At 45.4% G+C, this 27,241-nt stretch overlaps 1 protein-coding gene across 2 annotated transcripts in view; it reads right to left on the bottom strand.

Annotated features, from left to right (window-relative positions):
• Positions 1-27,241, bottom strand: part of NPEPPS (aminopeptidase puromycin sensitive) — a 115,673-nt gene that overhangs the window by 72,437 nt on the left and 15,995 nt on the right. For both annotated transcript variants that reach the window (XM_014064280.2, XM_014064281.2), the window contains exons 2-3: positions 17,466-17,550; positions 6,210-6,287 (exon numbers count right to left, since the gene is read on the bottom strand). In XM_014064280.2, coding sequence (XP_013919755.2) covers positions 6,210-6,287; positions 17,466-17,550 — 163 coding nt within the window. The remainder of the gene's footprint in view (positions 1-6,209; positions 6,288-17,465; positions 17,551-27,241) is intronic.

Below are 27,241 nucleotides of genomic sequence, written 5' to 3'. Positions count from 1 at the left end.
ACATCTCTTCCAAAGGAGGCTGAGGCTGAAGCAAAAGAGTCAATTTTGTAATTTCTGGTGAACGGTGTGGGGGATGCCCATATAGCCGTTCTGAATAGAACGCCTGGGACAAGTGGTAACGTGAATAGAACCGTGATAGGTACGTGTTGACTTGAGTGGCAAATAGATCAACCTGCGGTTGACCTAACCTCTGAGTTATCTGCTGGAACAGAGCCGGGTGTAAGCGCCACTCGGAGTTGTTGATTGTCTTTCGGCTCAGCCAGTCTGCTCTCATGTTGCTTGTCCTGGATATGTGATCCACTATGATGGATGCTAGATGGCGTTCTGCCCACCTTCCTATAGACTATGCCTCTGTCATGAGCGCTGTGGAGTGGGTGCCACCCTGCCAGTTTATATGGGCCTTTATTGCTATGCTGTCTGTGAGCAACAGAACATGTCAACCCACTATCTGTGCTTGAAAGCGTCGTAGGGAGAGTCTGGTTGCTCTCAGCTCCAGCCAATTGATGTTGTGAGCTGCCTCCCTCTGCGACCATCTGCCCTGTGTCAGTTGAGCTTGGCAATGCGTCCCCCAGCTGTAGAGGCTGGCGTCTGAGGTGATAACGATCCTCTCGGTCTCCTTGAACAGGCACCCTCTCTTGACCACCCTGGACTGCCACCACCTGAGCGAGCGGAGCACCTTTTGGGGAAGCTGAACTCATCTGGGAGAATTGCTGTTTCTCGATCTCTGCAGAGGTAGAAGAAACCACTGTAGTTCCCCAGCATGAAGGCGCACCCAGAGAACTATCTTCAGGCAAGAAATCATGATGCCAAGAAGCTGCAAGAGTTTGACAATCGGAACTGACTTGGCACTCTGGCACTGACGGATTCTGCTCCTGAGGTTGCGCAGACGGTCTTGAGAGAGAAACACCTGGCAAGATACTGTGTCTATGATGGTGCTGAGGTGCAGGACTCTGAGGTGGTCGACACGAGATGACTTTTCTTCTGGTATACGGAGAATTTGTGTTGTTGCAGAGTGCATATGATGACTTGCACATCTCGCAGGGCCTGGTTGAAGCTTGGCAACTGGGTGATAATGTCGTCCAAGTAACATTCCAGACATATTGGACAGATGCAGAGGTGAGCTGCCACGGATGCCAGAAGCTTTGCGAAGGTCCTGGATGCGGATGAGAGGCCGAAGGGAAGCACCCTCTAGTGGTAATACCACCCGTCGTAATGGAACCTCAAGAATATGTGCAACATATGGATGGGCACGTGGATGGGTAAGCTTCTTTTAAGTCTATGGAAGTGAGCAGGTCCCCCTGCCTTATGCAGTCCAGGATGGACTGGAGTGACTGCATCTTGAAGTACTTGTAGGCCTGATGCTGATTTAGCTGCTTCAGGTCCAAGATGGCGCTCCATCCCCCTGAACTCTTGGGAGACCAGGAAAAGAATGGAATAGAATCCCTTATTTTCCTGGTCCGTTGGTTCGGGTTCTATGGCCCTTATTAGCGAAAGTGATGAATCTTTGCCTGCATTAGTGACCGTTTCAGGGGGTTTCTGGGGAGTGGGCAGCAGCTGAATGTCTGCGGAGGAAATGACAGAAATTCCAGGACCAGACCCCTCCTGATCATATTGAGACCCATGTGTCCATGGTGATTTCCTCCCATTGGTTGGAATAATGTTGTAGCCAGCCGCCTATGGGAGGGACGCGTTGATGGTCATTTGCTGCGTCTAAATTGGCGGTTGTTGGAACCGCCCCAAAAGGGTTTCCGAAAGGAGTGTTGTTGCTATCTACCCCTGGACCCAAAGGAATTCCTGTCTTGGGCCCTGTCACCTGGCTTTGGATAAGGTCTCTGGTAGGAAAAGGAAGAAGATGCCTATGCGGTGTCTTGGGCATGAAATGTTTGCTTTCTGAAGGAGTTGGATCTTTTATGCTCATTCTTTTTATGTGTGGACGGAAGGACCTTTTGCTTGTCCTTCGTCTCAATCAATAGCTTGTCTAGAGAATCTCCAAAAAGCTGTCCTCCTTTGAAGGGAGCTGAGGCCATCTTCCATTTGGCCTTCATATCCACTGCGAAGCCACAGCAGGTGATGTGAAGTCACATTGGAAGCCAGCGCTTGGGAGGCAAACTTCGCTGTGTTCCAAGAAGCATCTGCAGAATATTCCACCGCAGTTATGATCTTATTGAGATCATGGCGCCACCGAGACCCCTCTGAGGGAGGTTTGAATCTCAACTGGTGCAGCCAGAACAGGATGCCCACGTAAAGAAGGACGCCGATGTGGATGCCCTGATGGCCCAAACAGCTGCCTGATGCATTTTATGACAGGCCTTTTCTGCCCTTTTGTCCTCTGCCTTGAGACCGTCCAGGAAGTCTGCCGGCAGGGCCAAATTGGAAGTCAATGAGACCACCGGGGCATCCACCTCTGGCAATTTCAAGATGTCTTCCATCTTAGCTTCTACAGAGTACAAGTTTTTATCTCCGCCACTGGGATTGGCCAGTGTACCGGGCTGCGCCCATTGGCGCTGAACTACATCCATTAATAAGTCAGGGACCGGGATCAGCTCCTGAGCAGGGGCATTCTTCTTAAAGAGGCCCTCTTTGGGATCCTAAGAGGTGGAAGGTACGACCATACCCTTAGGGATGGAACCCAACTCAGTGGAGGCTCTGGCCTTGTGTAAAATGGCTTTATACAAGGAAGGCTTGAAGAGCCCAGTGAAGGCAGGCTTATCGGGGGGAAGGTCTTTATCCTCCGATAATTCAAAATCCTCTGCAGCCTCCTCCCCCCAAACAGATTCCTCCGTGCCAACAGAGGTACCAGGAGAAGCTAGGGGCACGGTCCCTGATGTGAACTGTAGGTGGACAAGGCCTAGAGGATCTACCGGTTTCGGGCATCCTTCTGACGAATTCCCTCGGCAATGCCCTGGGAGTGGCTTGGGCAATAACCTCCTTCATCTCCGCAGACTAGGGCAGGCCTTTGACCTCTGCGGGCCTAGCTCTAGATGAGGCAAGCTGCCCCTAACAGAACCTGTGTCCTCCTCCTGGGGAAGATGCACTGGAAGGATTCCAATTCCTCCCTCATGGAAGAGCTAGGGGTGTCCGGGTATCCCAAGGAAGCATCAGGAGTGAGACCCCCTCCCCAACCAAGGATGGAGACCAACCCACCTGAGGTGGAAAAGGGTCCGCTTCCCCGTCCTGTCAGGAGAGGGAGATGTCAATGACAGCTTGCCTCTGGGCCCTTTCAAATGTTTTTTCTAAGGCCTTGTGCCTCCTGGCCTGGAGCTTTTGCGCCGAGGAACCATAGGAATCCTTCCCTGTGGTGCCCTTCCGTCCCTTCTCCCCTTTTGGTGGAGGATCTGGCCTACTGAGCTTCGAAGAGGGTTCTGGCAGGTCCCCTTGTGCCTCCAAAACTCCATCTGCCATGATGTCCTTTGAAGAAGCTGCAAAGCTGTCAGTCGCTGTTGGTACTGAGGCAAGGCTGAAGCAGTAGGATGGCACTAGGCACGAGCCAGCTGACTCCACAGCCCCTGCATATCAGCACTTTGAGCTGGAATATGACCCGGTGGTCAAAATCTCTAATGCCACCCTCCCGGTGTCTCTGGAGCTTGGTGGAGGGAGCAGATCTTGCCAGCACCCCGGACAAGGCCAAGCGCTCCCCAACGGCGATCTGCAACTGAGGAGATTGAGCGCAATAGTTCAGAGGCCCCCCGAGGCTTTCTGATGACGATAAGGCACGAAATGAATTATAAAATGGCCACCACCACCTTCTGATGCTCTCCGAAGTCAGTCAGGACTTCAGTTTCTAGCCGGCAAAAAGCGTGCAAAAAAGCACCTCCAAAATGGCCACCACGCTCATCGGGAGAAAGGGAGAGCCGCCGTGATCAACCAGAGCTTCAAACGAGCCCCCGGAGCCTCAAGGAGGGATCGGACAGCTGGGGAATGGTCAGGAAGCCTCTTAGCTCCCCTGTACTCGCCAGCAGCCGCTGGACAAGCACCTCCACCACTCCTTACCGCTGCGTGTGACCAGCCACTGTTCGGAGCCCCGACAGCCATCTCAGCAATTTAAAAGACAAACAGAAACTTTTTATTCTTTCCTCTCTATTCTAACCTATATTAAACAATCTATACAAAAATAAAAAAGGTAATCTACTGTGATCTGTTTGGAGAGTCCCAATCTATCTGCACAGAACTAAGGAGTTCCTCAAAATTAGTCCTGACTGGGATGGCTGAGTTTTTAAACTGACCTCAATGAGGCACAAGAGGCATGGTTAAAGAAAAATCTACTCAGTCCTAGGGCAGATAGACTAAATTTAACCCATGCTTAGATTCTCCAAGCAGCGCACGGGAGAATTGATGTAATTCATGTCCCTTTAATCAAGCAATGCTACTTATCAGAATCCAAGCAGCATGTCTTCTCTGTCATGATAACTGCCTTCTGGAATGATATCCCTTCAGATATCCATGTAATTCCCACTTCAGTGATATTCAGGAATTCTTAAAAATTTGGTTGCTCACACAGACCTTGATTTAAGGAACTTATAAAGTTCTATTTTGGGGAGGTACATGGAATGTGGTTGTGCATACCTTGTTTTTATTGTTTTTCTGTTTATAACAATTAACTATTAACTATTATTATTATTGCTATAGCTTTCATGCTTTTTCAACAAGATGATGGAAAACTACACTTCTTTTATAAATACTGTTGAAATTTACTAGTATTTTCAGGAGGAAAAGATATGCTGGCAAAGAACTATAAATTGTTCTTCTCTGCTCTAGCTGTTTATCTTGACTGATGCTGGAATGAAGTCTCAACTTAATTCAACTCTGGGTAATAATTCCTAGAGAGGAACATACTGTCTTCACTCTTTCTTTTTTTCATCCTCAATTATAGATTCATGTGTGCAAACAAGTGACGTGACAGGCCTGATTATTTTTTAATTATCTTTTTGTTTCTTCCCATTAAGGTTTTACCTCATTTTCTCATTTACCTTTGCTTATAATTTTAGAGATTTCTAAGAAATAGACTCCATACTAAATTATGAAGCAGTTTGTATAAGCTATCTTATTATCTGTTATAAGTTTCTTTCTTAGACTGCATTCCCCAAATGGTAATGAATGACTAAAACATTCTAGCCTTTATTAAATAAATACCTATTAGTAATTAATACTAATCCTTTGAAAATTCTGTATTGAAATATAGAGATGTCAAAAATTCTATAACATTTTATATAGATACACTGAATTTCAATTGTTACTACTACCATGTTTCCCTGAAAATAAGACCTCCCTGGATAATAAGCCCAAATGAACTTTTGAGCGCATGTGCTAAAATCAGCCCTCCCTGAAAATATTGCAACACAACAGCAGCCAACAGGTGACCACGCTTGCCGCCTCCTGCACCTCAAAAATAATAAGACCTCCCTGAAAATAAGGCCAAGTGTTTATTTCAGAGATCAAAAGAAAATAAGACCCTGTCTTATTTTCAGAGAAACAGAGTAATTTTTTTTCCAGTGTAAACAGAAATTTAGCTATGAAAATAATAAAAATAGTTTTAGCATATGCGGACATTATTCTAAGATAACAGATTTTTTTAAAAAAACGTTACAACATAGCATGGTAAAAATACATACACATGGTGATGTGTCATAAAATTTTGGGCTAGGTATTCTCATGAGTGCTTCTGAGTTCAAAAAGTGTAAAATGTCTGCTCTAGATGTGACAAACAAATGTCAGCATTAGGCATTAATGACTAAATTAATGCCTGTTTTAATAATAATACATTATTATTACAATATTGCATTTTACACTTGCTAGCTAATAATTATTGACTACCAAATAAGATTTAAATTGTGGATATTATATGCTCAGTTTAGGATGGTTCCAGTAAACAAAGTGGAACTATGCTTGATCGCTTGTAACTTGCTGTTTTATACAAAGCCAACTGTATGTTTAGTTTAGAGTTTAATGTGTTAGGTGAACCCTGGTAACTGGATTTCAACAAACAAGAATTACAATTTGTGTGAGGACAGATATATTAAGAATTTGAACAAAAATAAGTTTAATTTTGTTTCAAATATAAAATAATCTTGGAACTGTAGAGATGGAATGAACTCCTGAAACACATCCTAAGTAATGAAGGAAAAGAGGGGGGGGGAGAACTATGCTCTGGCAACAAAATGTATATTGCTTTCACCTCAGAAGGGCCCCATTTAACTTTTACACAATTTTACCTTTCTGAAGCATGCTGGGAAAAGAAAGAGTCACTTTCTCATCTTCATTCTGATAGTTGAACCCTGTGGCATGGATTTCTGGAAAAAAAGATTATAAATAGTCATAAGCATAAGATCTAAACAGTCATAAGCACTTCCTTTGATATGGAGACTGATATACATCAGGTCTAGATTAAAGTATTATGCAATAGTAGAAACATAAGAAATAATTTATAATTCACTTTAATTGAAATTAATGTTAATCTGACTTACTTCCAACAGGATCTTCCAGGGACTAAAACATGGCTACTGGACTGGATCCAGTTAATTTTGTTTATACCTTGTTTTTCTAGATAAGCTACAATATTTTATTTTCAAAAGCATATAATAAAGTAAACATAAATCTGATTTATACAGCTCACTGTTTCAAGCTAATTTATCTGATTTGGGTATACACTTGTTTGCAACAAAACACAATTAAGCAAAGTTTACTTAGTATCATAGTATATGAAAACAGTTTCATTGGTCATAGTTGCTTGTAACATTAAGTCAAATTTCAGAGAATCCTGGTGGTACTTTATGATGCTCTTGAGTCATCCCTTTCCCAACTGAAACTGCTGACATAACCAAGATCTAATGAGGAAGCAGTCTTAATAGGATAAATCTGAATTAGCAGATCTAAGTTACAAAGTCTAGTTAGCAGATCTAGTTGAAGCCACAAATTATAAGCAGTTTTCAATTTCTGTCTTATTAAATAGCAACAAGTCATTTGGCTTTTCACCTCAGTTACTTTAGCTGCCATAATGCAGGAAGAACAAATAAAAGTAATTAGACATTATACAAAAATGCATCAATAATAAACCAAAATTCTTCAGAATAAATATTAATGTGGTCATAACTCTACAGACAATGAAAATCTAACATCTAAATAAAAAACTTAGCTTTAAAGAGGAAAATTAAACTGCAGAAACATCCATTTATTTTGTACTGCTGTCAAAATTTCCAGGGTGTAATAGGCTCTGAGAAAAAGACCATAGCCAGGGAATGATCAGACAAGACCTGATCACACAAAAGGGGGTAAAGAAAACCTCTTGGAAGACAAGAGAACAAGGGAGTGTTTTCAGATTTGCACGATTCTGCTACTGTAAGCTTAAAATAAAAGTAATGTTGGTACACATTGTTTTGGTTTCCTGACTGGATGTTCTATATCTCTGTCTGTCAAATGTATATGGCCATCCATCTAATGGAAAGAGACTCTGGGAAGCATAAAACAATCCAGTAAAAGCTAAATAAATCTGCTCAGATGTATTCTCGATAGTGAGATGGGTAGCATTTAAATTTAATAAATAACAATAAATAAATAACAATCACTATTGTATAACAATTATTAAATCAATTAAAATGATAAAAACAGAGCTATAACAGAAAAAGAAACTAATAGAGGGAAGAATGATAAGCAATGGGCTATTTCATGAGTTCACTGTCTCCTAGGATCCTCAAGCCTGAAATATTCACCTCTAGGGAGAAGATACCATAAAATGGGCATCAGCAGAAAAGCCCTCTTGCCAAATGTGGTCTCCATATGGAATCCATAGCGTACCCATTCTGTGAGATTGCATGGGATGGGCAGTCCTTCAAATAATTCAGTACCATTTAGCAGAGGTGTAATGTGTGTTCTACCAGAAATACACACAACTGCTTGCCTCATTTCATTTTGCACCAGCTGAAGTTTCCAGATACTCTTCAAGGCCAGCCTTGTGTATAGGATACTGCAATAATCCAACCAAAAGTAAGAAGTAATGGGTGCAACTGGCATACAATACAAAGTTGGCCAAAGGTTCTCCTAGCCACAAATGTCATCTGCTCCTCAAGCAAGAATTGTGGGTCAAGGAAAATCTCCAGATTGTGTCTGGGGCAGTGCAACTCAGTCAGCACCAAACAGGATATAGTCCTAGATTAGAACCAGAGGACTACAAAACCCAAAGCCTCTCAATCTTGTCAGGGCTTAATTGAAGCCTATTGTTCCCCATCAAACCCTCACAGTCTCTTGATTATTCTCTACCATTTATATGCCACTCAATTCAACAAGTCTCAAAGTAACTACCAATATCAACAACAAGCAATGTAAAATAAAAACCATTATAACCAACAAAACAGGACAGTGAAATCCTGAAAAACAACTACAACTTCAATTTATAGAAGGAGGTTCTGGAAGGGTGATGCCATGCAAAACAGACAATATAGCTTTTACCAAAATGAATACATTCTTTGACTTGATAAGTTTGCTTTCCATGTTTAATGCTTAAATAACATTTCCATGGAGAAATCTATCCACATAGTCACTAAAAGTAAAAAAAAAATGAATTGATGGCACATGATTAATCAATCAAAATGATATTTCCAAGTCAATTAATTCCCTTTCTATTCTTTCTAAAGAGCTCGTAACATATATCTATATACTACTAAAACTCTCCTGTTTGTCACCTTCAGATGGGCACAATGGTGCATTACAGGGCAACAATTTTTAATCAAATATCTTAAATTGGCTAACTTAAATAATTTGTCCAAATTTTGGACCATTAGTTCTATTGTATCCACAAAGTTGTGGCCATGATTTCCAACTATTGTTCCCAGAACTCTTATCAACTGTGTGATGAAGGGGTGGGGGTAGGAGGAGTACATATCTCTACCTAGTTTTCTGCCTCCTTCTGGTCTCTGCACCCAATCAGTTGGAGGCAAGGACCAGCAAGCAAGCAGCAATTGACTGCTTTGGAACTGAGGCTGAAATTTCAAATCTCCCAATGTAGTGAGTGGTGAAGAAAAGACAAATATTTAGGGGTCACTCTAGACAGGGCCCGAACATATAAGAACCACTTTAGCAACACTAAACTGAAAGTCATTGGACAAAATAGCATCCTCAGGAAATTCCACCTGGGGAGGCAAACCTAGAGTCATTAGGTGACAACAGCTCTAGCTCTTTGCTACTCGGCAGGCCAATACACCTGCCCAGTCTAGTATAAATCAACAAATACTGGGAAAGTAGTTGTTCTGAATGAAGCTAGCAGAATTATTGCCATACATCTTAAACCTACCCTGCTAGATAAGTTCTATCACCTAGTTGGCATTGCTCCACCTGCTGTTCCTAGAGAAGTGTGTGTGTGTGTGTGTGTGTGTGTGTGTGTGTGTGTGTGTGTGTGTGTGTGTGTGTGTGTGTGGAGAGAGAGAGAGAGAGAGAGAGAGAGAGAGAGGGCAGGGGTTGACAGAAGACTTTGAAAAATTTGAAAGCAGAGTGTTTCTATGGAAAACTATAAGGAAACAACACTGGATGGAACCAACAGAAGAGCTGGCACCTGGGTCTGACAAAAGTTGAGAAGTATGAAAATCAATGAATAGACTGTGCACAGATGCAGCAAGAGCCACTCTGAAGAAGTGGAGTTATCTCTGCGTTGTGGTGACATGCAGACAACAACACATATGTAAATCTGTCTTTTGTGCCCTGATCAGTGTACACTTTAGGACCTCATGGCAACACAACAGAACACAATTAATGTTGCTAATTTCTGGCCAAGATCTGTTTAATTTGCACATATTTAAACCTTGTATTTTATACTTTAAATTTTATGTCATATAGTACTTCTTATACTGATGCATACATATAGTATTTCATATAGTAATGCTTCTGACAATACTGACCTATGGCAGTAATAACAACACTTTCAAGTGTCTTATAACCAGCATTACCATCTTGCAAGGAACCTTTCTACACAGTAGTACAGGAGTGCTAATTTACACATAAGATAAGAACCGGCAACAAATTGGATGAAGAAAGAGAAAAGGGGAGGAAGGATATGTCTTTTGCAGAATTCTATTTTTAAGCTGCATTTAAAAGTATTACCCTAGAATCTAATACGTCCATAATTAATAAAACTAGTCTATAATAAATTCTTCCTAGGTTTAAAAGATGATATTACATTTTTAAATGGCCTCCATTTAAGTATTATTGAGCATTTCAGCACTAATTATTAAAATCTCAAAAAATGCCTCCCCTAGCTGGAAGAGTAATTTTCTCATTTGACAGTCCTGTAATAAAATCATAAATTCAGTTAACAAATAAAAGAAGTTAGTTCTTATCCAGTGATAAGAACATATCCTACAATACTTGTAAGTCCCCAGACATCTTCAAGATTTAAGCTGCTAGCATCAAAAAATAACAATTTCAGACTGCTTAGTAATAAACATTCATCTTTTTCCCCTGCATGAACAAGAATTCTGAATTATGGAGGAAAACTATCATTGGTTAGTTAGTAAGCCAGTTAATTCTTGAACACTGTATTTTACAAAAATACAAAAAATACAAAACCTAGAAATTTTAAAAATATTTGTTAGATACAGGCTTTCCTGAAGAAAGAAAGTGCTAATATATGCAATAGTTCATAAGAATTAAAATTTTGGATATATGAAATCCCAGTTCCAATTCGTAATACCTTAAACTTAAAATTTAACTAGATAATAAAGGACCTCCAAACTTCAGAAAACCCAATCAATCAACAAAGTAATCTCTGTGAAGTATAGTACTTGTTTATTTAATAAATGTCTACTGCTGCTCAACTAATGCACAAAAACTTTGGTTAATTTGGTTATCAATTCTTAACCTGATCCTTAAATGGTAAAATTGTTATTAATTACGTATGATCAGCATCAGGTAATGATAGATCTTATATCAACAATTCTTGATATAAAATTACTAAGTGAATATAGCAAAATTCACATACGCCTCAACTGGAGCACAGCAAATTTTATTTTAAGCAAGCATTATATCCAATTTAATAACAATACATTTTAAAAGTCTTTGCACTATTACTTATTTTACCATCAGTAATGGTTGAGGGCAGTGGTGGGCTTCTGCTGGTTCGCACCGGATCGGGAGAACCGGATGGTGAAATTTACCGATCCGGTGAGAGGAGGTTCCACTGGTAGACCCAGAAGTTCTGGAATGCCTGCTCCATCCGTCTCCCCGTGCTCCGAAAAGCGCTGTGCATGGAGGTCCCTTACTGGTGGGTAGGCGTCCTAGAACCTGCCTGCCAGCAAAGGACTTAAACAGAATCACTTTTCTGAGCACGGGGAGACAGGCAGGAGTTTGTGCCATCTGTCTCCCCGTGCTCAGAAAAACACTGTCCAGGGAGGTCCCTTACTGGCGGGCAGGTGTCCTAGAACTGCCTGCCAGTGCCACGCAAACTTCTCCAGTCCACTGCACCCAAGCTGGTGGAGCGCCTGCAACCGCCCATCTGTCACCAGGGAGACAGCCAGTGCAGGTGAGCCATGCGGTTGCTCCAATCGCACGGGCGCTCCACCAGCTCAGGTGCAGCTGGACCGGAGAAGTTTCTCTTCTCAGAAATGTCTTCTCAGTGAAGCTGTAGCAGCCTGCCTTTTCCTTTCAGGTGGGTCCCCCCTGGAGGGAGGAGGCCAGAGGAGCATAAAGGGAATCACAGTTCCTCTGTGAATGGAGGGAGAGGGAAAAAGTTGGGATTCTCCCTGCTGCAGCCTTTAAATAGCAGAGAGAAGCCAAACTCCGCCCTCCTTCACAGAGGAGTTGCTGGTCCCTTTATGTGGATGTGTGATATTTTGCAAGGCCTGGGAAAACTCTCGTGCAGTCTCTGAACAAGAAAAATGTATTTGCATGTTAATGGGGGAAACAGGTGAGCTAATTATAATCTTAAACTATTTTTGGCTTACTATACAGATAATTTAGTGCAAAGCTGTGCACAACAGTTATTAGATTTCCATGGTTTTATCTTCCTTGGTTAGTTTTGGGGAGAGCTATGGAAAGCTAAAACAAATGCTGTGTAACAAGCATGAAACATTCCTTTTGATTCATTGGAGAATTAAAACCAAACATTATTTCAAAGGAGAGAGGTTTCATATCATGCAACTTTCATCAAAACTGTTTCACATGCCCTTAAATCTTGGGGGGGGGGGGGGAGAGAGAATAGTGAACATCTAGGAAGTAGGGTAGTAGTGGCAAATATCTTAGAATAATACTTTGATGCAACTATTATAAATTGTTCAGCAATAATTTAACTAAAAGAATTGTGCATACTATATATAAATTGTTACTTCTTAGCAGGAAGTCCAATATTTTTTTCTTTGGATTTTCCCATTTGGCTGAGTTTTTCAGTACTTCAACATACTATTCTTTTTTATTGGGGATATATTTATGAATTTATTTTTTAAGTAACAGGCCAGAACCTGTTCATATTAATAAGTAGGAAATCTGTTGGACATCAAACTTATTTTAAAAGTATCATTATGTAGAACTCTTTTTAGTAGTCTGGATTATGGAAGAATTGCAGGAAAATATTAGATAAGACAGAAATAAGCTAAAATAGGGGGTGGGGAGAATCAACTTCTTGTTTCTTGCCCATGTTTTGTTACAAACTACTCTAACTGCTGCCTGTTTTTTAGCAATAATGATTACACTGAATATGATATTAATATATAAAGCATGTAATATGGTTCCAGGATCAGAGCTAGTCTATATTTGAATGGCCTGAAGGTGTGTTAACATTCAAGGAAGCTAAAGTGCAATCTAGGAAAGGCAGTTCTTGGCCCTCTAAGTACTTGGAAAATAGACCATCTGTGAGCCATATGCAAAACCACCCTGATCGCCATATAGAAGAAAGTATGAAATAGGCTTGTATAAATCATTTGGTGGGATTTCAAAGCATTGGAAAGTTGTGGGAGTACTTTGGAACATCTGCTTCATTGATCACATCTGGAGGAGTGCTCAGAGCCCTGTAAAATAACTTGCCTAGCTTTAGTACAAATGCTAGGACTGCATGGTACTTTGGATTCTGTTCCAAACAAAGTACTGAAGAGAATACCAGACTGCAAATATAGTACCCCACCCACAACTCTTTAAAGTAGATATTTCATGAATCCAGGAAAAAGGTGCCGCTGTTTTAAAAAGTACCATGTAGATGCTGTGGGCTTTACATTCTTATATATTCAAAAACAGTGTATAACCCTGACAAACATTATTTAATGAATTTAAGTTGTTGCCACTGCTTTGAAGTTAAATTCTGGTGTATGGATGCCTCTTTCTTTTCTGTGTAATTTATACCTCTATCTTGACTGGGAAAGCTGACATCATATTGGCCACTCCCACCTGGTCACATGGCCGGCAAGCCACTCTCACAAAGCAGGCCAGACCCACCAAGTAGGTTCCAAAAAAATTTGAAACCCACCACTGGTTGAGGGTAAGTACTGCAAAATCCCATATGCTGAAAATCCCATATTTTGCCCTTGTAAGGATAGGAGTGCTAAATCACGTCCTGCATTAATGTCATATTCACTGGGTTACTCACAATGAGTTACCAATACTAGCTATTTCCAGGTTGGACAAAAGATTCTATGTGCAGGTTTTTTTAATGGATAAAGATCGCAAGATAACTTTGCTGTTGCAAAATGTATGTTTGTAGCCTGTAGAATTTATATGTTGCTGATAGGAAATAGATAAAGAACTATCACATACCCTTTATTTAACATAAATGACACCTTGTACTTTGTAATATATAATGCATTTTCTTTTATATAATGTGGGTCTATGACTTATAATAGTTTCCCTTTTTGGCTTTGCGGGCCGGCAGAGGGTAGACGGGAGGGTTCTGCACAAGTGGCGGGCAAGTGCACATATGCAGTTCCATTTGTGCGTGCAACAGGCTCATATGCCCACTGCTCATGCAAGTGGGGATGCATGTGCACAAGTGCTCACCTACCACTTCCTTGACCTGGTTCCAAACAGCTCAAGGTATAATAAAGCTTGAGTGATTGAAGGACTGACAAATTACAGGATAAAAATGGTAAATTCCTTCTTATCCCTTAAAATGGAAGAAATTGTATTTTCTTTTTATTAATAGATTTTTATCTTATTACATCATCATATATTTAAAAGGTTTATATAGTCTTATTTTTAATTTTAGGATTTTTTTTTTTTTTAGGATTTTATTGAAAATTTATATGCCGCCCTTTTCCCTGAGGGGACTCAGGGCGGCTTACAACAGTGAAGGAAAGGGAGTGCAAGACAGGACTTAAAAAGAAAAAAAATCGTGATTAAAAGAAATTGATCATAAAAACACAACATTCACTCAACATTCGGGCGGGGTGAGAGTAATCCTATCCCCAGGCCTGACGGGATAGCCAGTTCTTAAGGGCTGTGCGGAAGGCCTGGACTGTGGTGAGGGTACGGATCTCCACGGGGAGGTTGTTCCATAATGTCGGAGCAGCAACTGAGAAGGCTCTCCTCCGCGTAGTCGCCAGTCGGCACTGACTGGCGGATGGAATTCGGAGGAGGCCTACTCTGTGCGATCTGATGGGACGCAGGGAGGTAATTGGCAGGAGGCGGTCTCTCAAATAGTCAGATCCACTACCATGGAGCGCTTTATAGGTGGTAAGTAAGACCTTGAAGTGCACCCGACGATCAACAGGTAGCCAGCGCAGCTCACGGAGGATTGGTGTTATATGGGCGAACCGTGGTGCGCCCATGATCACTCGCGCGGCCGCGTTCTGGACTAGCTGAAGTCGCCGGATGCTCTTCAAGGGCAGCCCCATGTAGAGCACATTGCAGTATTCCAGCCTAGAGATCACAAGGGCTCGAGTGACTGTTGTGAGAGCCTCCCGGTTCAGGTAGGGCCGCAACTGGCGCACCAGGCGAACCTGGGCAAATGCCCCCCTGGTCACAGCCGACAAGTGGTGGTCAAAACTCAGCTGTGGATCCAGGAGGACTCCCAAGTTGCGGACCCTGTCCGAGGGGAATAAATTTTGCCCCCCCAGCCTGATTGGTGGAACGTTAGCCAAATTTTTGGGAGGAAAACACAACAGCCACTCGGTCTTTTCCGGGTTGAGTACCAGTTTGTTAGCTCTCATCCAGTCTTTAACAGCCTCAAGGCCCCGGTTCATCACGTCCACCGCTTCATTGAGTTGGCACGGGGCGGACAGATACAACTGAGTATCGTCCGCATACTGGTGGTATTTTATCCCGTGCCTTCGAATGATCTCGCCCAGCGGTTTCATGTATATGTTAAATAGCAGGGGGGACAGAACCGAACCCTGCGGCACCCCATAGGTTAGGGGCCTCGGGGACGATCTCTCCCTCCCCACCAACACCGACTGCGACCTGTCCGAGAGGTAGGAGGAGAACCACTGTAAAACAGTGCCGCCCACCCCCACCTCCCGCAGTCGTCGCAGAAGGATACCATGGTCGATGGTATCGAAAGCCGCTGAGAGGTCGAGGAGAACCAGGATGGACGCATAGCCTCCATCTCTGGCTCTCCAGAGATCATCGGTCAATGCGACCAAAGCGGTTTCAGTGCTGTAACCGGGCCTGAAGCCAGACTGGAAGGGGTCAAGGTAGTTAGCTTCCTCCAAGGTACGCTGAAGCTGTAAGGCCACCACCTTCTCAACAACCTTCCCCAGAAAGGGGAGGTTGGAGACTGGACGATAGTTGTTAAGAACTGCTGGATCCAAGGACGGTTTCTTCAGGAGGGGCCTCACCACCGCCGCCTTAAGCGCGGTGGGGAGGTGTCCCTCCCGAAGAGAGGCGGTAACAACCGCCTGGATCCAGCCTCGTGTCACCTCTCTGCTGTTGGCAGTCAGCCAGGAGGGACACGGGTCCAGTATGCAGGTGGAGGAACTCACAGCTCGCATAGCCTTGTCCACATCCCCGGAGGCAACATCCTGAAACTCAACCCAGAGATGGTCTACCAAGTTATTCCCCTGTGTCCCGGCTGGATCTGCAGGGGTGGAGTCCAGTTCCGATCGAAACCGAGCAATTTTGTCCGCCAAGAACTGACTATATTCCTCAGCCTTACCCTGCAGGGGGTTCCCCGTCTCCCTCCTATTTAGGAGGGAGCGGGTTATCCTGAACAGGGCGGCTGGGCGAGACTCGGCGGACGCTACCAAGGAGGCAATGTGTGATCTTTTGGCGGTTCTCAATGCCCAAATATACTCCTTGGTGCAAGCTGTCAACAGTGCTCGGTTCGATACGGACCTGTCGGATCTCCACCGGTGCTCTAGGCGTCTCCTCCGGCGCTTTATCTCGCGGAGCTCCTCGGTGAACCAAGGGGGTCTCCGCGAGCCGCTGACCCGGAGGGGCCGTAGTGGCGCAATTCGGTCTAGAGACTCTGATGCCGCCGAGTGCCAGGCCGCAGCAATAGTCTCCGCCGAACTGTGGGCGAGAGCATCTGGAATGACCCCAAGCTCCGTCTGGAACCTAACAGGGTCCATCAGTCGCCTGGGGCGGAACCACCTGGTCGGTTCCTCCTCCCTACGGTGGGGGTTTGGCCTCCGGAAGTCTAGCCTCAGTAGGTAGTGGTCTGACCACGACAGGGGAATGATCTCATTTCCCCTCAGACCAAGATCATAACTCCACTGCTCCGAGAGGAATACGAGGTCGAGTGTATGTCCTGCCAAGTGGGTAGGGCCTCGAATTACCTGGGTCAGGCCCATGGCTGTCATGGAGGCCATGAACTCCTGCGCTCCATCAGAGTGTTCACCGAGCGAAGGCAAATTGAAGTCCCCCAGGACCATTAGTCTAGGGAACTCAATTGCTAGCTCGGCTATTGACTCGAGGAGCGCAGGGAGGGCCGCTGCAACGCAGTTGGGAGGCAGGTACGTTAGCAGCAAACCCGCTTGACCCTTGAGGTCCAACTTCACTAGCAGGGACTCACACCCGACAAGCTCCGGAGCAGGGATCCTACGAGGAGCTAAAGACTCCCGGACTACAATAGCCACACCGCCACCCCTTCCCTGGGCTCTCGGCTGATGAAGCACCTGAAACCCGTCTGGGCACAGCTCTACGAGGGGGACTCCTCCCTCCGTGCCCAGCCATGTTTCAGTAATACATGCCAGGTCTGCCCCCTCGTCTACAATCAAGTCCCGGACGAGGGGAGCCTTATGGATAACAGACCTGGCATTTAGCGACAGCAGCCTGAGACCAGGGTCCTGATCGCTCACGCCATCTGACCTTGGAGTGGGACTCATAGGGCCGGAAGGAGGGATCTCTGCAATATAGCGAACCCTCCTTCCCCTATAATGGCCAGCCCTAAAGTCCCCGCCATAATGGCCAGCCCTAAAGTCCCCCGCCAATATCTACAATGCAGCAAAATGTAGTTGGCATTCAAAATGTAGCTGAAAACACTTTCTACAAATTAAAACTATTATCAGAGTAATATTATGTCTGATGATTAAAAATGCAGAAACTGCATTTATATCCCATCCTACCTTCATCTCCTTCTGGTGCATATGAAGCTGTAATAATATCAATGTCAGCACAATTCATCACTATCTGATTGGTCGCCTGCTTCACCTACAAGAGAAAAATTTATCTCTATTACTTTTAATGTTATATATACTGCAAACAAAAGGTCAACAATAATTTGGAAAACAGCTGAACCTTTCTTAGTGCCTTTAATACAATGGGAAAGCTCAAAATTAATATTACTGTATTTTTCGTTTATAATACAGTAATAATTACATATATCCTACTAGAAGAATACAACTGAGACTGCAAATGCTGCAATATCAGAATAAGCAGTTGGCCATGTAACTATCTTACTTAACACATCTAACACAGCAAACGTACTCTCATGTTATCTTACAGCAGATACAAGCAGGGCAAAATGGCCAATTTTTGTTTGACTGGGTCTACATTCTTTTCTTTTAGACTCACAAGGGCTACCCTGGGAACTGCAATAACATTACAAAAGCAAATGAAACATGTTTCACTCTTTTGTTTTGGGAAAGTTGAGGGACTATATTAACTCAAAATAAACATATTAATTCCTCAAGTGTCTGGAGGCTTATTTCACTTCTTAAATTCTTACTGAAAATCAGCAATTTGCCACCAAATGTCAATGGTATAAATTCAAGTACTTCTTGGGCATCAACAAAGCTGCACCACAGAAGAAGAAGAAGAAAGAATTTTGAGGAATATTCAGTGTAATTTAAATAGGGAACAATAATTGAAGCAAAATTTCAGTCATTTCCTTTATTGAATTTCTTGCATATTATTAATATATCAAAGCAAATTAATCTACCCCCTTTCTTGTCCACATGTGCCTTTTTCTATCCATGCCAACAATCCTGCACATTATTTACTAAATTTTATTTAATACAAAATAAAGTACACATACATATACAGGGGGCATATCTATGACAGTCAGAAAAACAGAAAGTGTCATCAGCTACCATTACAATTAACAGATGAAAATTCATGGAAATGGGTTGAATTTCAAAGGACAAATCTATTCAACATGCACATTATAATCCTGGGGTCACATGTGTGAGTATTTGATCCAACAAACAGAAATAAATGGAAACTCAGATACTTTAACTGCCCAGGGATATTATGCCTGGAAAGCTAACATTCAATAATATCCAGTACATGCTTTCATGCTACTTTGCTTAATTGTGAAATATTTAAGCAAATGCACAAAAACAGTAAAACACATTACTAACTGTGATTATCTTTCACTGAATTTTTCACAAATTTCATATTTTTTTTGTTAGATCAAGCAATTTCTTATTTGGGTGCCTTTAAGAACTTTTTGACAGATACTATCAGGGCTCAGTAATTTGCTAGAGTAATCTCTCAAGATATTCTACAGCAGGTATGTCCACAGGTCACATGAAGTTCTGTATAGCTAATAAGGCTGCCCCACAAGATTGTAAAGGTGTAATATTATTATGTAATTTTATATACATTAACAATACTATATGTTTTATATGTGGCCTAAGACAATTCCTCATCATTCAATGCATTTTGGTCCAGGCAAGCAAAAAAGTTGAACAAAAATGTTCTATATAATATCTTCTAATATATGTTCCCCCACTTGGATCCCCCACTGGGGCTCCAAGCCAATTGGCAGTGCCTTTAGGGCCCTTACAAAAAGGCAGTCGGATTGGGGGCAATTTCACATCAGGGGGCAAGATGTTCCAGAGGGCAGAAGCAAAAGCAGGGAAGGTCCTTCTCCTGGACCCCGCCAGTTGGAATAGCAATAGCAATAGCAGTTAGACTTATATACCGCTTCATAGGGCTTTCAGCTCTTTCTAAGCGGTTTACAGAGTCAGCATATCGCCCCCGCAGTCTGGGTCTTCATTTCACCCACCTTGGAAGGATGGAAGGCTGAGTCAACCTTGATCCGGTAAGTTAGAACCACTGAACTGCAGATAACAGTCAGTTGAAGTGGCCTGCAGTACTGCACCCTAACCACTGTGCCACCTCGGCTCCTGCAACATACTTCCTCTGCTGGCACAAGTGGTATGAGCCAATCCCAGTGGGAAGAGATGGTCTCTCGAGTAACCTACACCCATTCCATGAAGTGCTTTAAAGGTGATCACCAACACCTTGAATTGCACCCAGAAACAGATTGGTAACCAATGTAGCTCATGGAACAGTAGTGTTACAAGAATCATTCTTCGGAGGCCCAAAACTGCCCGTACTGCCACACTCTGTACCAGCGGTAGCTTCTGAATGCTCTTTAAGGGTAGCCCACTGTAGAGCATATTACAAAAGTCCAGCCACGAGAGGACTAGGGACTGAACAAACTGAGCACAGGGAATCCTGATCTAGGAAAGGCCACAACTCCTAGCTAAGACTGCCATATCTTCCTCGAATTGGAGTCACAAATCCATTATACTACACTCAATCTTCACTTAGCAATAAGTTCTGTTCCAACAATAAAGTTGTAAACCAAAATTACTGTTAAATAAGTGTGTGTGTGTGTGTGTGTGTGTGTGTGTGTGAGAGAGAGAGAGAGAGAGAGAGAGAGAGAATGAATGAATTACTCTCACTCTATTGCGATTCTCGGGCATACAAAATTTAATTGGAAAATAATTTTTTAATTACCATATTTTTGAATGATCATTAATACAAAATATTGATATGCCTCCTGAGTAATCAATACTTCCACTTTTCCCCAGGCCGATGAGGCTGACAGGCTGCAGCTAGCCGACGAAGGCCCTCCAGGTAGCATCGTATATCCGGGTCGTGGAGGAACGCCGAGATTCTTTGATGGTACAGATCACCTTGGTTGAAAGGCTGCCTCTACTCAGGAGATCCCTTTCAAGTGCCAGACGTCTAGTTGAAGCCACTAGGGTTCCAGATGTTGAAGGCTCCCTGGCTGAGAGATCTCCTGTGGAGGAATCCACCAAGGGGGCTCGACGGAAAGACTCACCAGGTCCGTGAACCAGGTTCTCCTGGGCCAAAACATCGCCACCAGCAGGACCTCTGCTGCCTCCGACAGGATCTTCCTGATAACCCTGGGAAGAAGGGGTAACGGCGGGGATGTGTAGAGCAGGCCCCTCGGCCAAGGGGAGTGTAGAGCATTGACGCCTTCCGCATGCGGGTCGTGGAACCTCGTGAAGAACCTGGGGAGATGCGAATTGGCCGCAGTGGCGAACAGGTCTACCTGCGGGCACCCGAACCTCTGGGACAATCGCTGGACCAGATGAGGATGCAGGCGCCACTCCAAGTGGTCGACGGTGGCCCTGCTCAACCAGTCCGCCTGGGTGTTGGTCATGCCGAAAATGTGTTCCGCTTGAACGGAGAGGAGATGCTTCTCCGCCCACCAACCCAGTAAGTCGGCCTCCAACATCAACGATCTGGAGCGTGTGCCTCCCTGGCGTTTTATATGCGCCTTCGTCGCGACATTGTCTGTCAAGACTCTCACGTGACGTCCCGGATGCCATTGCATCTGTCAAGACTCTCACGTGATGTCCCCGGATGGCCCTGCTTCACTTCCTCTGGAAGTGAAGCAGGGCCAGCCTGACTGCCCTCAGCTCCAGCCAATTGATGCTGTGAGCGGCCTCGGTTGGGGACCACCTGCCCTGAGCCAGCTGGTTCTGGAAATTGCCCCCCCAACAGAACAGGCTGGCATCCGTCGTGATGGTGAGATGTGGCGGCTCCTTGAACGAGGATCCCTTCGACAGAGCCGGAGACATCCACCACTTGAGCGACCAATATACCTCTGCAGAGACTGGAACAAGCCTCGTCAAACTGCTCTCATTGGCCCTCTGGTAAGGGAGCAGGAGCCACTGAAGAGGCCGGGAATGAAGTCTCGCCCAAGGAACGATGGACAGGCACGAAATCATCTTGCCAAGGAGCTGCGAAAACTGAACAACCCTGGCCTGCGGAAGCTGCTACACTTGTGCGCCCTTCTCCCTGAGGCTCGCCACACGCTCCGGTGACAGGAAGACTTGGCAGGCGATGGTGTCGATGACTGCACCTAGATGTAGCCTGGTCATCAGCTGCTGATGACTCTTTTCCGTGTTTATGGAAAATCCGTGAGCTTGAAGCACCTGGATGGTGTGTCTTAGAACCAGAAGCGCCTGTTGGGCCGATGATGATTGAATGAGGACATTGTCCAGGTAGCAGTGTAGTCTTACTGGACAGGATCTGAGGAAGGCCGCCATAGCCGTGAGTATCTTTGTAAACGTCCTGGGCGCCAAGGACAGGCCGAACAGCAGGGTTCGATACTGGTAATGGCAGTTGTTGTAAGCAAATCTGAGGTATTGATGGTGGGCTTTGCAAATAGGAACGTGGTGGTAGGCCTCTTTGAGATCTATGGAGGTCAAGATGTCTCCCGGCCTGATGCATCCCAGAATGGACTGCAGGGACTGCACCTTGAACCTCCGGTAAGTGATGTGATCATTTAGCCTTTTTAGATCCAAGATTCCCCTCCGCCCTCCTGAATTCTTGGGAACCAGGAACAGGATTGAGTAGAACCCTGTTCCCTCCTGGCCTGGTGGAACTGGCTCTATGGCCCTGATTTCCCTGAAATGCCTGATCTCCTGTTCCATTTTACTGGGCACGACGGAACTGGGCACCTGATAAAGTGGCGGGGGGGAAGGGAGAGGAATTCCAGGGTGAGTCCTAGTCTGATTGTTTGCAGGACCCACTGATCCGACGTGGTCTGCTCCCACTGGACGCTGTACAATTGAAAGCGTCCCCCTATGGGAGCTGAGCTGTGATAGTCATTTGTATCTCCTGAAGGGACGGGAACCAGACCCCCCCCGAAAGGGACGTTTGGAGTAGTGCTGCTGCCGACCCCTGTCACAAAAGGATTGGCGGTCCTGGGACCGGTCCGCCTGCTGGGACTATGGATGATGGGGTGGAGCAGAGCTAGTAGACGGTTCCGCATTCTGAAAGGGCTGCCTCCAGTAGGAGTAGGGGCCCTTCCTGTCAGACCTCTTAGTGACAGATGGCATCACCCTCTTCTTGCCCTTGTTCTCTACTAGGACCAGGTCTAGAACCTCCCCGAAAAGCTTGTCCCATTTAAAGGTGGCAGAGACCAGATTCAATTTGGAGTGCATGTCCACGTTCCAGTGCCAAAGCCACAAGAGGCACTGGTAACAACATTGGATGCCAGAGCCCGCGAAGCAAACTTGGCCGCGCTCAGGGTGGCATTGGCAGTATACTCTGTGGCCACCATGATCTTATTAATATCCTGCCAAAACTTAGTATCCCTGGCCAGAATCATAGTTAACAATTGCCTCAACCAGAGGAGGGCAGCCCTGGAGAGAAGGGAAGCTGAAGCTGAAGTCTTAATTGCCCAAGCGGTCACCTGGTGTGCTTTATGACAGGCAGTCTCAGATTTCTTATCCTCTGCCTTGAGACCTTTCAATAAATCAGGTGGGAGGATGGAAGTCGAGGTAAGGGCCACCACAGGAGGATCGATAGGAGGGAGCTTAAGCAAGTCCTCCAGACTGGCATCCACTGTATACAACTTCTTATCATTGCTACTGGGGGTAGCCATGGTGGCAGGCTGTACCCATTGCTTCTGAACCATATTAAGAAATAGCTTGGGGATAGGTACTATCACCTGGGCCAAAACAGGCTCCTCAAAGAGGTCCCCGGAAAGATCATCCAGTTCACTGGGCACGTGAACTGGGGACTTGGACCCCATACGGGTCGCTATCTTAGCCTTATCCAAAATGGTTTTGAAATTGGCCAGTTTAAAGAGGCCAGAAAGAGAAGGCTTCTCAGAGGTACCACCCTCGTCCCCGGAGAACTCAGCCTCCTGTCTGGGTAAGAGATCCCCCCTCCTCCCATTCTGAATCATCAGAAGCCATGGAAGAATGGGGAGTGAGGCTCTTGTGAGACTGAAGCCGCCCTGGGAACCATAGGGGGCTGCAGATGTCGGGTCTTGCGAGTGCGTTTACCCCTCTGCTGCATGCCTGCCTCAATACCTTGAGAAATGGCCCTGTTAATGACTTCCTCCATTTCCGCTGAGAGATCGGGTCCCTGATCTTCAACAGGGTGTACCCTGGGGTCTGGTCTGGGGTGCAGATCCTGAGGTGCTACGGGCCCTAAAACTGACCCCTCCTCCAGGTCCGACGGGCATGCAAACAGGTCGGCCTGGTCTATCAGACACATCTGGGGAAACTCCCATGGTCAAGGAAGCCGCGTGGGAAAATTCCTGGTCTTCCACATCACTATCGGAAATAGAATGGGTTTGAGCAGGGGGAACTCCCAAGGAGGGGTCCTCAGGAGACACCAGTTGAGAGGCTTGGGTCTGCTGTTGGACCTTGGAGAAGTGTTTTTCAAGGGCTTTCTGGCAGCGCAAGGCATCCTTATCAGACCCCGAACCCTGTTTAGGTCCAGGCCTGGAATAGGGCTTGGAACCCCTGATGGCCTCCCTGGCAGCCACGACTGCCTGCCTAGAAAAGGCCTTGGAGGAGACCCTTGATTGGCCAGGCTCCTCTGGAATCTGATCTGCCATGGCACTGAACTCAATCCAATAGATAAGGGGCAATTCCACTCACCACAACAGCCCACCGTCGACCAGAGTGCTCACTGTAGAGACACAGAAGGCGAAGGATCAAAGGCAATTTGAGGATTAAGCGCAAGCAATCTCAGCTCCCAACGCCCGCAGGAATAACAATTTGTGACCCAGGGGGCCTCAAAGCTCCGCCGCTGCTAATGAAAGGCTTTGGAGATAAATTGCCAGCCAAGCCGGACAACAATAGCTCCGAGCAGCTCCCGCAATGAGTCAGGCTTCAGGCAGCTGCAGCATGTGCGAGGAATCGAAAGCGAAACTGGCAGAACAGGAGAAAATGGCGGGTGGGTCCTTTGCCCGCCGCACCTGCGCTTTAACTAGCCGGCTGAGTAAGTTAACGCTCGGAGAAACCGCGCCGAACGCCGGCTTCAAAAAGCACAGACAACGGCCCCCGGAGCTTTCCACGGGGATCTCACTGCAGCAGGGTTGCTGCGGCAGCGCTGATGTCGGCACTCCGACCCACACGCCCCCCCCAACAGCTGCCTGTGTTCCCCTGCGGTGCCTAAGGGATCCAGGACACCGGGAGGACTGGAAGGGAGAGAAGGCCAATTTATTTAAGGAAAACTTTTGCTCTCCAAGCCTGCTCTAAACCAACAAATTAAATCCACTTACTGAGAAGAGAGAGTCCAAGCAAGTAACAGAAATGAAGAGAAACTCTAAGCGCGTCCACTGGGCTAGCTGAATTGAAAAAAACTGAAGATAATCAGCACCAGAGGCATGGCTTAAAGTTTCAATTCAGTTCTGGGCAGTTTGGCTGTATTTAACCTTTGCTTGGACTCTCCTGAGCAGCGCCCTGGAAAATAATAGAATTTCAAATGTTTTGGGCCACCAAACCTGTTTCTTTAAAAAAAAATCTTCGAACCTGTTTTTTCCCAAAAAATATATAGGAATACCTGATCAAAAGGTGGGGTTTCTGAATGCCAACTTAGGAACTAAGGGAAACAATAAAAAATTCTTCAGAAGACAGCAAGGGAACAAACTAAGACAGTGACAGCTAACCTTTTCAATACGAAGTGCCAAAACTGGAGCATGCGCACACATATGCGGCACGTGCCGGAGCGCCGGAAACCAGAAGAGAGCAGCTGGCTGGTACGCATGCACGTGATGAAACTCAAAGAGCAGCTGGTGATGGTGCACATGCCCACAGAGAGGGCTCTATGGGCCACCTCTGGCACACATGCCATAGGTTCGGCATCATGGGACTAAGTCTTACTTCTTTGTGGAAGAGAGGTTTTTTTCCCCCTTAATCCTTTGTGGAATGGGCGTTGGTTACTTACCTGATACGCCCTTTCTTGGGACGGTGGAGACACCATCCAGGCATGGGACATACCAATCTGTCCCATTGGGAGGGAGTTAAATAGAGTTTAAGAAGCTTAAGTAGAGACCACTTGCTGCAACATGCGCCGGCCGAATGAAGCATTAACTGAGGCATATCTTTCGAGCCTGTAGTGGCGGATGAACAGAGATATAGTAGTCCATATGGCCGCCCAGCAGATTTCCTCTAATGAAGTTTGAGATGACCAAGCAGCAGAAGTGGCTGTGCTATGGGTGGAGTGCGCCGTGATATTGGACGGAGCAGGCAGAGAGAGTTGAGTAGGCTCTAGAAATAGTAGCTTGTACCCAAGCACCAATGTCAGAAGAGGAGGCCTTGGAACCTTTCTTACCTCCTGGCTGGAATTTCACGAACAGAGCCTCAGAGTGTCTGAAAACAGCAGTTCTTTTATAATAAGCACACAGAGTGCGTTGCACATCAAGGTAATGCCACTTACATTCCAATCGGTGAGATAGTTGAGGGCAAAAGTCGGGAAGCACCAGTTCCTGGGCTCTGTGGAATACACAATTTACCTCAGGTACAAAGGCTGGATCAAGGCGAAGAATGACCTTATCTGGATGAAAGATGCATAAAACTTGTCTGATGGACAATGCCGCCAACTTGGAAATACGCCTCGCCGAGGTTACGGCTACAAGAAAAACCACTTTTAAAGTTAAGTCATATAAGGATGAAGAATGTAAAGGCTCAAATGGAGTCTGAGTTAGAGCGTCCAGGACTTTAGAGACATCCCAAGTCGGGAACCTATGTATTGTGGGTGGTTTGATGTTTGTGGCACCTCTCAAAAAGTGACGGATAAGCGGGTCATGAGAGATGGAATGAATGGAACCCAGTGACAGGACAGAGGACAGGGCCGCAACCTGGCGACAGAGGGTGTTTGGAGAGAGTCCTAGATCTAGCCCTCGTTGTACAAACTGGAGAATATTAGGGATAGAAGCCTGTAAGGAAGCAATGTCCTTTCCATGACACCAAACAGAGAACTGTGTCCAAGTGGCATCATAAATGCGGTTAGTGGAGGAGTGCCTGGAGGCTTGAATTGTGTGAATAACTTCCGTGGAGAGATTGGCGGTCCTAAGAGCCTCCCACTCAATCTCCAGGCGGTTAGTTGTAACCAGGGAAGGTCGAGATGTTGAAGCGACCCATGAAGGAGCAGAGAGGGAAACTGGGGAAGTTGTCATGGATGAGCTACCGACAGATTCAGGAGGTCAGCAAACCAGGATCTGCGGGGCCAGTGAGGAGCGATCAGGATCAGTTCCACCTCCTCCATCAGTAGTTTCCGTATCACCCGTTGTATGAGGGGTGTCGGGGGAAAGGCATACAGAAGGCCTGGAAGCCCCCTGCACCTCAGAGCATCAACGCCCTCCACCCCTGGTGGCGCATAGCGCGCAAAATACTTTGGTAGTTGATTTTTGCTCTGGGAAGAGGTAGAGAACCGGAAGGCCGTACCTGACCATCAATTGTCGAAAGATTTGCCGATGAAGGTCCACTCTGCTGGGTCGATGTGCATGCGGCTGAGATAGTCTGCCTGAGAATTCTGGACCCCTGAGATGTGTTCAACCAGGATAGACAATAAGTGGTTCTCCGCCCAGGAGCCCAGTTGGAAAGACAAAGTCATAAGATGTCGGGATCTTGTCCCCTCTGCCGGTTTATGTGCGCTTTGTTGGTGATATTGTCCGTAAGGACAAGCACGTGCGCATTGGCCACGAGATGTTCGAATTGAAGACCCAGAAAAACAGCTTTTAGCTCCAACCAGTTGATACTGTTCCTTTGGTCAGAGCGTGACCAAAGACCTTCTGCTGTGTGCAAAGACTCGTATCCGTAGTTAGAGTGATGCGTGGGGAATCACGAAATAGAGAACCCTGTTCCAAGGCAGGGGAGAGCCACCAGCG

The sequence above is a fragment of the Thamnophis sirtalis genome, unplaced genomic scaffold (assembly GCF_051295495.1).
Source record: "Thamnophis sirtalis isolate CommonGarterSnake01/CBP01778 unplaced genomic scaffold, rThaSir2_p1.2 scaffold_4, whole genome shotgun sequence".
Lineage (NCBI taxonomy): Eukaryota > Metazoa > Chordata > Lepidosauria > Squamata > Natricidae > Thamnophis > Thamnophis sirtalis.
Note: the sequence above shows the minus strand (reverse complement) of the source record. Positions and strands in the feature narration are given on the sequence as shown.